Source organism: Rhipicephalus sanguineus, chromosome 4 (assembly GCF_013339695.2).
Source record: "Rhipicephalus sanguineus isolate Rsan-2018 chromosome 4, BIME_Rsan_1.4, whole genome shotgun sequence".
Taxonomy (NCBI): domain Eukaryota; kingdom Metazoa; phylum Arthropoda; class Arachnida; order Ixodida; family Ixodidae; genus Rhipicephalus; species Rhipicephalus sanguineus.
Window position 1 is genome coordinate 207,984,282 of NC_051179.1, and position 13,765 is coordinate 207,998,046.

Genomic DNA, 13,765 nt, shown 5'->3' on the forward strand with positions numbered 1-13,765 from the left:
TCATATCCGTGACGGAAATACGTAAGTGGAGCCGTGAAGGACCCCCGCATACAACACTTTCGTGTTGAAATAAAGAGAACCAAAGAAGGCTGCCCAGCTCCGCACTTCTTTCAGGCTGGGCGCCACAAGTACGAAGCTGCCTAATTGTTTTTCTTGATCACCTGGCTTGAAACAGCGTACTGGTGCCAAGATGGATATGGGCAGTGGCAACAGAGATGCCTCTGGCAGCTGAATAAATTTAACAACGCATTGCTTTTATCTTTAGCGCCTGCTTTTACATTTCGAATAGCATTAGGCAGCATCAGAGCAGGCATTTAGCGATTAATGGGAAAGCATTAGCAAAGGTGAATCTAAGTAGTCAAAAATCAGCGATAGATATTGTTACTTGAGATAGTAAGTGTCTACACCGTGCAAGATATTTTTACATGAACATGTAAGCTAAAAAAAACGGTCCATTTCATGACAAGTGTACAAAATGCGAGTTTCGAGACATAAAGAAAACAAAAGGGTACTCGCCGAGCACTGCCTTGTTTGATTTTTCTTAAACTTCAACGTCCAACGTAACAAGTACAAATAAGAAATTAATTATCTAAAAATTCGTAATATTTTGTTACATTTGCCAGCCTTACTTATTCGTGTTCGCACATTAGAAAAGAATTATAGCGTTAATGAATGGTCTTCTGCAATAAACTTCAACTACCCCAAATTCCTCCAGAGCCCCAGTCATCTATGCCAGCCGTGTATCCTGTATCTTAAATTATACAATACTGCATACGATGCATTGAAAATACAGATACAAGACACCCAAAGATTATCTAAGATTGCACCTAAGGTAGATCTATCTTCGCTACAGACAAGCCCTGACTGAGACTAAACACGTAGAAGAAGAAATACAAGGAAAAAGTAGAAGGCATACAGAGGAGGGAAAAAGAAGACTGTGTGTGTGTCGGGGTGAGGTGCGGCTGGGGTGGGGTTGGGGGGAGGGTGCAGGGGCTTGTAGAATGTGGAATTCAAGACTTCGTTAGCTTATATGTCGATATCAACTCTTTTTAATACCTCATGCGCACACATTCTCTCCGCAACAACGTTAAAAAACAGCTTCAACAGCTGCAGAATCAAGGCGACCGGTTATCATGCTGGGCATATCTTAGATAACTCCAATTAGGGAATGTTGGCAAGCGCATGCACCAAGCTCTGCAGGAGGCCAAGTGCAGCGTCAGGCCACAGAAGCCTAGCGCTAGAGGCTTCATAGACGCTGAATTCGTACTGCGCTACCATTTTCCATGGTGTTCAAAGGCTTCGCGAGCAATTCATGTCCGCAAGGCTGAGGCCTAACCTGTCTTGACTTTCCCAAAAGCGGCTAGCGCTAAGTGCACACATTTTCTTGTATACCCAGAACGCATTATTGTATGCTTGCGTTAGCGATGCAGTGGTGGATCATCAAGAAACTGCGGTAGTATTCAGGCAATCATCCCGCAGCTCCGATCTGCCAACACCACCCGGCTATCGTTGTATACGACGTGCATACAGCATACACAGATCCCTGTATTGCTCTTATCGCTGTAGCCTACATTGTCGTCTATCTTGCCGCGTGCCGTGCATGCTGATAACACTCGCCCAAATTGAAAGACAAATTTTCATGGCCGATTCGCTACAAACAAGTGCTACATAGTCAGTACATGTTACGTGATTCCTACTCGCAGAAATCAGGTGATGAAGACCCAGAGAAAAAATACACTGCGGTGGCGCCGCCCAACACTTTGCCAAATGCATCGGAAATTGGGCCCGATGGTCGCCGCAGCTGGTTCATCGCCGCGCTTTGCTTCCTGGTGAACCTGCTGTTTTCGTCATTTTTCCGCTGCGGTGGACTTTTCTTCACTTCAATGATGAGCACGTACCAAGCTACAAGGACGCAGGCCGCAATGCCATTGGGTGCTTACTGTGGCTTTGTCAACCTTTCGGGTGAGAGCCCTGTCGAAGTGTACAGCCCTGTCAATTAACGGCTCACGCCGAGATGTGAAATCCGGTGCAGAGACAATTTATGAGTTCTTGCGATGAGGCTGCGCTTTTATTTTGACACAAAACAGTAATCTCACTTTCTGCAGCCTCGAACAGACGTCTTTCATAATATTACAATGTAATGATATATTATTAATAGTATTCGGGGAATGCAGAGAAAAATTGACGTTCACTCTTACACCTGGAAGTTCATGAAACTGCATCTCATGTCTATCGGCCACTGTTTAGCATAGGTCAGCAAAAAATGTGGAGCTCACTCGGACTCACTCATGAAATTTATTTTGCCCTTAGAGCTCACTCGCACTCAGACTCACGGTAATTTTCCTCTACCGGACTCACTCGAACTCGGACTCACTGAAATTTTTCTCAGCCAGACTCACTCGGACTCAAACTCACCAAATTATTACTCACTCGGACTCACTCAGACTTAGACTCACGGCTCTATCTGAATGTGAGTGAATCTGAGTCAGTCGACTCATGAGTCCGTTCGCGTATAAATGGCTTTATCGACCATGGTGTCAGTGCTCTTTCACACAAATATCTCGCATAATTGGTGCTATACTTGGCGCATTTTGATCTCGTGGATATCAGGTATGAGGGGTTACAATCCAGTAATGACATTTTTATTGAAAGAGATGACTCACACGAGATATTTTTATCAAGAACTTCCTGTGAAATAGTTTGAGGGGGCAGGCCATGGTAACTCCCCCAGTCCCCCCCCCCACACTGTAACTCACGCCTCTGATCAATAAATAGTGAGCTGCCGTATGAACTCTAGGGCTTTGAGGTATGTGTGAGTCGACAGGAGTATAAACGTCAGGCCGGCATAAAGCTTATAGAAACGCTCAAGTGGTGTAGATACATTATGTAACTGCGCAAAAAAAAGGACGGGAACACAAGAGGAGATAAAAACACAAACAGGCGCTAGGTCGGTAAAAAGGTGTGGAGCTGACTCAGACTCACTCAACAAATATATTTTGCGCTCAAGGCTCACTCTGACTATGACTCACCAAATTTTTTCTCAGCCGGACTCACTCACACTCAGACTCACGGGTCCACCTGAGTCTGAGTGGGTGTGAGTGAGTCGACTCATGAGTGAGTTTGCCACCTATGCTATTGAGGTTAGCAAGGATTCTGTAGAGGCATCGCGGCCAGTTAACGTTAACTTGTTCATGATCGCCCTCTTCGAATCATGGCGAATGAGTTTTAGCAGCCGGAGATTAGTCTAAGTAACTACACGTTTCCTTACCACATTTCGCGGGCTTTAGCCAACATAAAGTTAGGCTAAGAACATTGTTCATGACGCAGTAGCCATTCTGGTCTTTATGGCTGTGGCGAAATATGCCAAAGCAGTAATTGAAATTTAGGCTGTGCAGCGCATATGCGGCTTTGAAACACAGGTTTTCTCAAGGTCATTCAGTTCATTCAACGTAGCTGCTCATCGCAAAGCCACACATTTTCTTATTGTTCTGCGTAAAATAAAACTGAAAATAGAAAGTACGGCATAAACTGAGATTGATATAACGAGAATTAATGTGACATTATTGTATCAGATAAATTATAAATGTAGGTAACGTATATACGACGGTACATGTATATATAGCACTTTAAACTTGGAAGACTGTTCTAGACAATGCCTACTTGGGATGTTTAATGGCAATGTGAGCTTTTCGCCTAATCTGATATTTTTTAGGTAATTAGTAGCCCCTCTACATTCGACTCTGCGGACGTAAACCATTACTACAGAGTCGGACAGATCACCACCTCGTAACGAAGAGCTTGAAGCCCTCAGGCATGTTCTGACGTCACAATAGAGTAAGAGCAATTACGTATTTTTGATGTTTATGTTGCTTTGCGCAATTTATTTTCTATTAATTCAGTAGCCATTTAGTATTCGTGATTCGAATGAACCGTAAACAGTGCTTCTCTTAACTGAAGTATTAGGAACAGTTTCATGCCTGAACAAATGCTTCACTTTTTCTCATAAACTGCCAGTGATTTTTGCTACTTGTCACATTAGCGATAACATTATGACATGCCGTTTCTTTCGCGCACTTTCTATTTTGTCATGGTGCTTATGTCTACCACCCTCATCTCTTATAGCCACTACAGCACGAGAGAGATAAAGCAAGGGAAAAAAGCAGGGGGGTCAATCAAGCACGTGCTCAAAAGTACTATACGAAGGTTTCCTGTAGTAGAAGCCTGAGAGGGCTATTAGTTTGAATGAGTTATTAGCATTCCATAACTGTGGACCTGATTGCGCGCAACACATCTGTAGGCATGCAAAAAATTGAATATGTTCGCGACTGGAATGCGTTGATGATTTGAAGAGTATGCAATATGGCTAAAAAAACCTGCGTGTCAATATTAGGAAATACCTCATTTCATATATCTTATTATTGAAGCGAGCAGCTAATAAATTAGGTCCAGGTTAAGATGTGCAATTTCCATCTACCCCAATATTTGCAGGTCTCGCGGCCGGCGCTCTGATATATTCATTCGGTATGAGGATAAGCGCTGCACTGGGCGGACTCCTCATGTCAGCAGGCTGTCTGGCGTCAGCGTTTGCTACTGGAATACCGTTCCTCGTTGTATCCGTCGGAGTGGTCACAGGTACGATTCAGTTCGACATTTGAAATTAACAAAAGTGAGGCGGGCTTTCTACCAATCTCAAATAAATGGTCTTACTGCGCATTGGAAACGTGAATTGTTAACGGGGTGCCAAATCTTGATGAGAGTGGGTGACTCCGCCTCTTTATGCTCTAGAAATTTCTCTTGCGTAGTGTGGGAAAGGCTCAGCAGCGAAAGAATATATATTTATCAGTTAACTAGCCTTCCATCACTGGAACAGAGCAGCATGGACACGTAGCACACAGGGTTAAATGAGACCAGCTTCACGTTGAGATGACAGCCTGTGTAAAGGCCACTCCAGGCCCGAAGCCTCCTAAACACTACTTCCTCTGTCGTAGTACGTCTGCTTTCTCCCCTTCACAGACGCTTTTAAACAAAGTGTGAAGACTTTCAGCATCTGTGTGATAACTGTGATAAGTGATAACTGGTGGTACTCTTTAAAGACTAGCGTGTTTCCCAAACAAGCAATCGGCCCATAGCAGACGCATTGATACGTACCAGAAAGCTTGGAATAGTTGAAGTAGTGACGCAGGTGTATAATTTCGTTTTCACTCTGGCTTGACGTGCAGGCTCCGGACATGGAATCCTGCTGTCCTGCATTATCGTCACTGTCAACGAGTACTTCGATAGGAGACGCGGCACGGCCCTCGGTATCAACATGGCTGGTGCACCTGCAGCTTCCTTTATATTCCCTAAAGTTTTCGATTACTGTCTCGCCGAGTACGGCCTACACGGAACGTTTGCCCTAGTGGGAGCACTGTTGTTAAACATTGGACCGATCAGCCTGTTTTTTCGTAAGCCACCGTGGATCCAGGAAGAGCGGCCCAAAATATATAAAGTCTCCAGGAGAGGAAGCAGTGATGCGAACGATCAACAAAGAAAAGAAGCAGCTGATCATTCTGGTTGCATAGCAACGACTTTGCAACCTTTACTTGGCAGGAGCGACGACCGTGACGACTCTGTGCGTGATAACGACAACATTTTATTTGCTGCAACAAGGAGGTCGACAATAATCAGGCTATCAAGGTATCCGCTATCCTTGAGTCTTAATGATTTAGCGGATTCACACAGGAGACAAGACATGCTAGAGACCTTAGACACAAGCGTTACGTGCGCTGAAAACAGAAAAGCACTGTCTTGGAAAAGGGATGAACAAAGCAATATTGCTATGTCACATGTGAGTATGCGTGGAGAATCGTGCCATGCCTGTGTAACCAGCGCATGCAAAGGAGGCAGCTTTGAGGAGTTTCCGCCAGGTAATCTAAACCCATCCAAGTTGCATAAAGTACCCACAAGAATTTCTCTGGAAGATAAATCTGTGAGGGTCACGGAGCGTGCCGTACACAGCATCAAATCAACACCACTTAAAGATAGGATGTAGATCTTTAATGGCACTATTCAACCCCCGGAGTCAGGTACGGAAGGTATGGAAGACGAGACAATCCCTTTGAAGAGTGATAACTGTGGTCGCACGCTCAAATCATCCGAGGACCTATGTGATTTTCGACATTCAGTGAAGGAACGTCGAACACGCTCTCTTTTGCGTAGCGCTAAGGATGTTCTGTCTAGGCGACGGTTTTACGCGCATGTGTTGAGCTACTTCTTTTTCTGTTTCTTCTTGGATACGTTTCTGGCCGTGGCCGTTGACTGCGCAGTGGACAACGGGATTAGCACAGTAGATGCTGCGCACGTTCTCACATTCTTCTCCGTGACTGATATGGCGGGACGACTGCTGGTACCACTAATCACCGATTACAAGATCGCATCTCCCCTTGGCGTCATGACGCTATCTTACTTCCTCATGGCCATTATCGGCACGGCGATGCCACATGCCCAAAGTGATGTTGTATTTTGGATTCTCGTTGTAAGCCTGGGACTTCCTGTTGGCTACGTTATGGTTGCCATGTCTCAAACTATTGCATGTGACGTCGGTGTGCGCAACCTCCCCATGGCTTATGGCTTCGTAGCAGCAGTGACAGCTCTAGGAGCGTTCATGAGGCCATTATTTATAGGTGAGTGCTTTAAATGATTTTCATGCCCAGAAATTATCACTTAATCCTCAGAGAAATGCTTATGGAATCACTGATTGACTGAGTATTTGGATGTGAACGTTGTGGAGCAGCAAAATGTCTGCGGAAGGCTGAATATCTGTTGCCTGTTTAATAATTTTGGCCAATTTAAACGCATCAACTACACGCATTGGTCGGCAAAAAATGTAGAGCTCACTCAGATTCGCTCAAGAAATATATCTTGCGCTTAGGGCTCACTCAGACTCACCAAAATGCCCCGCAGCCGGACTTATTCGGCCTTAGACTCACTAAATTTTTTCTCAACCGGGCTTACTGAGACTGAGACTCAGCCGGACACACGCAGGCTCAGATTCACGGCTCAATCTGAGTCTGAGTGTGTTCAAGTATAATTATCTTTTTCGATGCTGGTGTCAATGCTATTTAGCGCCAGTATATCTCACAAGCCGGTGCTTTACGATGAACATTTTGGTCTCGTATCTTCAAATACAAGTTATCAGTGTTTGCAAGCCAGTATTGGCAATTTTATTGCGATAAGCAATTAATCGACTCTCTCTCTCTCTCTCTCTTTATGTATAATAATATATATATATATATATATTATATATATATATATATATATATATATATATATATATATATATATATATATATATATATATATATATATAAGCCTCACAAAAATAAACGAGACGAAAAATTTTCTGAAGCGCGCGTGCGGGGATTTCAACTTGCGACCCCTCGCACCGCAGCGCGCCGCGTTAGACAACTCGGCCATGCAGCGTACGTCCTCCAGCGTACTAATGGCGAGCTATTGATATACACAATTTGCCGCTGGCCATGCGCAGAGCTCGATACGCACCCGCGAGTTCGCGCGAAGGCCATGCTTTAAGGTCGTCGCCCCCAATGCTTCTAGGTTTCCTTTTGGTTTGAAAACTACCCTTGAGACGCGCAAAAAATAGTGGCCCATTTCTGTACCCATTCGCGATGTGCAGCACCTGACAAACAATGCGCCGAACGCCACTGCGCGACAGGAAACGCAGACTGGAGGCTCCACGCGCCTAACGTTAAAGCAATGCCTCCGAGCCGCCGCTGGTTCCGAGGTACTGTGGGAATAGGTGTTACGCGAAGCAGGTGGCGTACAAGACACGTAAGTAATGATATTCTTGTCATGTCATTGATCTTCTTCATACACTGTGTCGTGGTGTGCAATTGTTGTATTATAAAGCTACACACCACGGCCTCGAGAGCACAGACAAGCAGGCGGCTAGAGCATGGTTTATGTAACCTCCGTGTCACGATTTTCATGTTGTGACTTTTCCTTTATGCTCGTCATACGCTAATGTCATGCTGTGCAAATTTTGTTATACATTAAGTTAACTAAAACAGCTACGACAGCAGAAAGGGAGGGGGGGGGTAATATGGCGGCTCGTACTGGCTGATAATGCGTCGAACGCCACCGCGTGGCAGAAGACCAAGAGGGGTCACTCTACGCGTGGCCTCCGAGATTACCTCCGGCAACGCGCCGTTCTGGAGCTGATGTCGAAGGCCATGCTCCACGCGCCGTAGTTAAACAACATCTAAGAGCGTTGCGCTGTACCTAGTACACACTTGCAGCGTGCTGCTCAAAGACAAACAACTGCGACAATTGTTAGTTCCCACTCGTCCTGAGTATACCTGTGCGTTCTTTTCGAACGTCGTTCATTGTGTTTGAGCAGCGCGCTGCAAGTGTCGAGCTGCGACAGTTGTTAGTTCGTGCTCGTCCTGTGTGTGTTCTTTTCGGACGTCCTTTGTGCTTGAGCGGCACGCTGCAAGTTTCGAGCTACTTGCCGTTCTTCGTGTAACATTCAAATTTGTTGCTATCGCATTCGTTGCTTTGCCCTTGCTGCGAAACTGTGACTTCTTATTAGGTACACGGCTCACACCACATATGTTTATCAGGATCGTCCCGTGAAAAAGTTTGCTGGAGGAGGTCAAGGCACCCTCCCCATCCCTCCCTAACTCCCGCCTCAGATGGATAAATATTGAGCTGGCGTATGAACACTAGTGCGCTGAAATATGTGTGAGGAGGCAAGAGTATAGACGTGAGTCGACGAAAGGCTGATAATAATGCTGATGATGAGTAGATTAGACCACATTCTCGGCAAAAAAAAAAAATCGGATCTCACGCTAACTCACTCAAGAAATGTATTTTGCGCTTAGGCCTCACTCGGACTTAGACTCACGAAAATTTTCCTCAGACAGACTCACTCGGACTCAGACTCACTAAAATGTTCTCAACCGGAATCACAGTACTACTGAGATGTACTACTGTGCACGGGAGGACCAAATCTGCAGGAGACCGAAAAAACAACCATACAAGAAACAACTCATCATGGTTGAAGCTTTAACAGCATAAAGCATATGCTTCCTTCTGTTAATCATATGTCAAGCATATGCCACATGACATAAACAAAAGCACTTGAACACGTATGTCAGGAATATCAGGCTGTGAAATGTATGAAATGCACAATTGTCTGTATGAGAGTAACTGCTGTGTGCATTCAAAACCAGGCTCAACTTGGCTAGGAAAACGTATCCACACATACGTGATGGAAGGTTACTGACGCACAACCTAGAACTCCTTGTTCTAGTGTTTCCTATGTGCGAAAAGAATCATTTTATCATGCGTTGCTGTCCACTCACCTAAACTAATATCATTATATACATCTACGGATTCCATTCTGGGATAACATGGGTAATAATATTTATTTCAATATGTCAGTTTATAAAGAAGGGAGAAAAATTTCTACATGAATCTCCTTCCCTTTGTCCTTGTTTCATTGTCCTTGTTTTTGCGCTGCCTCTTTAAAGATGCATAACCAATTCCGACTTACCCAGACACCAATTTTGATGAATCTCGGTGTCCGCATGCGTGTAATGCGCACATTAGGATGTAGCCTTAGTGTTATCGAAGTGTATTTGAGCTTACATCGTGGATATGTTATATTGTAATATTTAATTGTGCAAGCACGCTGCAGCCAGACATCAAAGTGACGATTAGTGTATTAGGGTAAACCATCAACGGCCGTTCTCTTTCCATACTTGATGACTGCATCGCTAAAACACTACCACTGGTATAAATTTCTGAGAATATACGGTTTCTTCTTCAAGCGAAAGCCTTAAGTAATTCATCATCGACAGCCTATTCTATCTACATTACAGCACGAAGGGCTCTCCGAATCATCGCTAGTTTACTCGATCGTGTGCGAGCTGATTTCAATCTATGCCTGCGAACTCCTTAATTTGGTCACTCCACCTGACTAGCTGCCGCCCTCGGCTGTTATTCTCATCCCTTGGTATCAATTCCGTTGCTCTAATGGACCGCCGGTTGTCTGTTCTACACATTCCGGTAGGTTCAGGCCCATTTCTTTTGTTTAATATCAGCTAGAACGTTGTCTGCCCCAGTTGGTTCACTGACCATGCTGTTGTCTTCCGGTCTCTCAATATTGCGCCAATCATTCCTCGCTTAATCGCACACTGCCAGGGCGTTATCGTTATCTGGAGTTTTTTTCTGTTTTTCAAGCTTATTATAGTCGCGTTTGACCATAATGGGTTAAGTGGCATTTGTTTTTATAAGCTAAAACATGTGTGTTTCAGGCCTTTTCATCATGTTTGCTTGCGTGTTTGCTAGAAGCTGCCGACTTTTTTGTTGTGTTCTTTGTCTATCTCTTTTTCCTGCTTGTTTTTCTGAAACGGGACTATGTTAACAATTTCGCGTAAACAACAACAAAAAAAGAGATAGCGCAATGGGAGTCACATGGTGCCACCCTTTCCAACGTACACAATTAGGTAAAGACATGATATTTTTACTGTTTTTACGCATTCTGACCTCTGCCCTCCAAAAACGCAAGGTATACGCAACATGCAGGTCGACTACATGGATAACCTCCCTGACTTTTCCTCCTTGTTAAAGGGACCAACAACCAATTTTCATGGTACCTATTTTCTTCAGCGCAATGGAAAGCTCGCCGGTCAATGTCTATTCACGGAATGGTAACGTGGAAAACGCCGCGAAACATTTGCAATGAAAATTTTTCCATCTGCGGCGAATATGAAGTCATATACACGCGAGACGAGATATGCTGGAAACAGTGAGCGCGAAAGCGGTTCGTGTTCGAGCGCTGTGAGTTACTGCGCATGCGTGCACTACGGGCGCATGCGCCGCGGCTCGACATCATCCACTGGCGGCCGCGAAGGCAGCGCCGCTTCTCACCGTGCAGCTCCTTTCACCTCGTAAGCAGCATGGAATTGAGTGGGGCTCGATAATATTATACATACTTACAACTTTGAGATATATACAACTTTGAGGACTAATTATGGCACGCATGACAGCATCAGACTACGTACAGCAAAGTGATCGGCTTCATAATCCAGCTTCAAAGCTCTTCCGCTAGCATGCGCGACGTACCGGTTTTTGTTACTTTTACACACAATTTAAAAATATAAATCCTGTTCACAACGTGAAATATGCTGGAATCTGTCACTATATTTTACGGTCTTTTCATTTATACCAGAATCTAATCCCGCGTTTTAGCCAGTTGTCGGTCCCTTTAATCTCTCTCTTTCAGCTGGCCTTTTTACTTATGAAGAATGAGAACCTTTGTGATAAAAACTCCCAAAACTTCTAAACCATAAAAATCATAAGGAGGTGAGATGTACAGCTCACTGAAATCCGTTTTCTCGTATATTCCATGCAGGATATTTCCGGGACGCAAACGGATCATACGGCGGACTTTTCCACTTCATGGGAGGAATGGTTTTCACATCTGTTCTGCTCACTGGTTGGCTGTGGGCTTCAAGGAGTCGAAAAAATAAACTGCAGCGCAAGTCGTCGACCGCCAGAAGAACGGAGGACCTAAACGTTTGACATCTGATGCGCGGCCGGCTTCAGTTTTTGTGACTATTATTTACTTCCTCGTGAATTCCAACCAACATAATCTAGCTTGTGTCGATTCGCAGCGTTGAACGCAGATTTTCGAAAAGCTCTTTATTTATCGGGCAGTCCTCATTGGGAACATTTGATGAATGTCCTGAGTCCAAACTTTACGAAGTAGGCGGAGCCAAATATCCGTATTTTGGCTTTATTTCAGCAAAATTTCTTGCTAATACACCATACTCTTTGTAAGAATCCCTCAAAGGTAAAGCCAATATCAATAAGTTTTCTCGCTTTTTGACGGTCAACATAATTGTTGTTTCTGTTTTGTCGCGGTTCCCGTATTACTTTAGGCTCTAAAGATTTGCGTGTACAAGAATCTGCATTGGTAGCTGTGTCAGCCAGCTAATTACTGCGTAATTCTTCTTTCTGGATGCAAATGGTGATACTGCATACAACCTGTAAAATGGTGCAACATTGCTGCATAGGTACAACGGTGTCTCGTGTCAGTGAAAGAGCTGGTTTGTAGTCAGCTGAAACACCCAGCCTTCTGTCCCCGAACAATGCCCTTATTTTGTTTCCTCGACCCCTGGCTACACTGATGAAACGTACAATGTTTGTCCGGATGAGCGCATATGAAGTTTAAATCTGAATAAAGGCAGCAATAGTGACAAAAAGAAACGGACTTCTCTTTGTGATACTTTAGCTCAACAGCCCGTAGCCATTTGAGTTCAATCATACTCAGCGAAAGCGCCAGTGCGCTAATTGTGTATTTTTCAGGCACTTCATGAATTGATCATATACAACACATTTCGTGGCAGGCTCGCTATTCAGCATAAGCGTAGCCAGAAAAGGCATGGCCTGAAATTCTGGGTCAAGTAGGGTTCGACGCCCCCTCCCCTTCCTCCCTCCAAAAGCTTTTCCACATTTTATGTTCTATATTGGTCGGTTATAACATTTTTGCTGTGAAGAAATTGACGCAAATAGCAGCCCGACTACTACATTTCTCAATGCTCTGCAGCAAAAACAAATACAGAAGACGGTTACCTAAAAATGCACATGTAATCATTGGTAAACTGAAACAAATGGAGAAACAACATGGAAATGGAACGAATGCTCTTCATCCATAGCAGCACACTTCTGCTCGTCATAAACGCTTCTCTAATTCAGTGTCCACTAAGAAATCATTTAGGGTGTTTACCTTTTTGCTGAAGATTTGATGTCGCACATATCATATGTAAAAATATACGAATATTAATAATACTAATAATATCTGGGGTTTAACGTCCCAAAAAAACGATATGATTATGAGAGACGGCGTAGTGGTGGGATTCGGAAATTTCGACCACCTGGGGTTCATTAACGTGCACCTAAATCTAAGTACATGGTCCTCAAACATTTTCGCCTCCATCGAAAATGCAGCCGCCGCGGCCGGGATTCGATCCCGCGACCTTCGACGATAATGAAGCGACAGACATATGGACCTTACTTTCTGCACGAAAAAGCCGTCTCGAGCCGCCTATACGTCACAATTTCACATGGAGTGGTTTACAACTTACAATGGAGGTAGACACTGGCTCGCCTGTCTGCGTAATTTCGCGGGACGTGTATGACAAGCATCGCGAACAGTGGCCGGAGCTTCATCTTTTTCATGCAAAGTTGTCATGTTATGTTGGACCACTTTCAGTGATGGGACAATGGGAACTATGTGTGCAATACAAGGCTGTCTCCGTAAACTACCCGCTTACTGTAATACACTCCTCGGGACCTAATCTGTGTTGCCATGACTTGATTTTCTTGCTTCACAGAGCGGGGTCTCCAGTATTCTACCCGTCGGCGCAAGACCCACCGCACTCAACACAAGAATCCACAGGAGCAGTTGACAACATTGTCGGTGACTACCACAACGTGTTCTCCAAGATCTCGGCCTGATAAAAGGAACATAGTGCATGGCTACACTAAAAAACACGGACAAGGATGAGATGTACACAGGACGGGCGCAAATAGAAAATTACACCATCTCCCGCTAAAGGGGACCATGAGGTGATGCGAAGCCGGAGCACTTGCACGATCGCGTTCCGTTGGCGTTCGCTGGGCATGCTACCGACCTCGCGTCGTGGAACGCGAAGAGGAACACTACGTGCGTCGTGCCTTCCCTCTAGCCTGGCCGTTA

The 13,765-nt window shown here is 44.6% G+C and overlaps 1 protein-coding gene across 1 annotated transcript in view; it reads left to right on the forward strand.

The window, feature by feature from the left end:
• The window catches only part of LOC119392015 (monocarboxylate transporter 9-like), a 35,276-nt gene extending 21,752 nt beyond the window's left edge, over positions 1 to 13,524 (forward strand). The window contains exons 2-4 of the mRNA XM_037659651.2: positions 4,489 to 4,632; positions 5,220 to 5,676; positions 13,401 to 13,524. Coding sequence (XP_037515579.2) covers positions 4,489 to 4,632; positions 5,220 to 5,676; positions 13,401 to 13,524 — 725 coding nt within the window. The remainder of the gene's footprint in view (positions 1 to 4,488; positions 4,633 to 5,219; positions 5,677 to 13,400) is intronic.
• Positions 13,525 to 13,765: the final 241 nt, after the last annotated feature.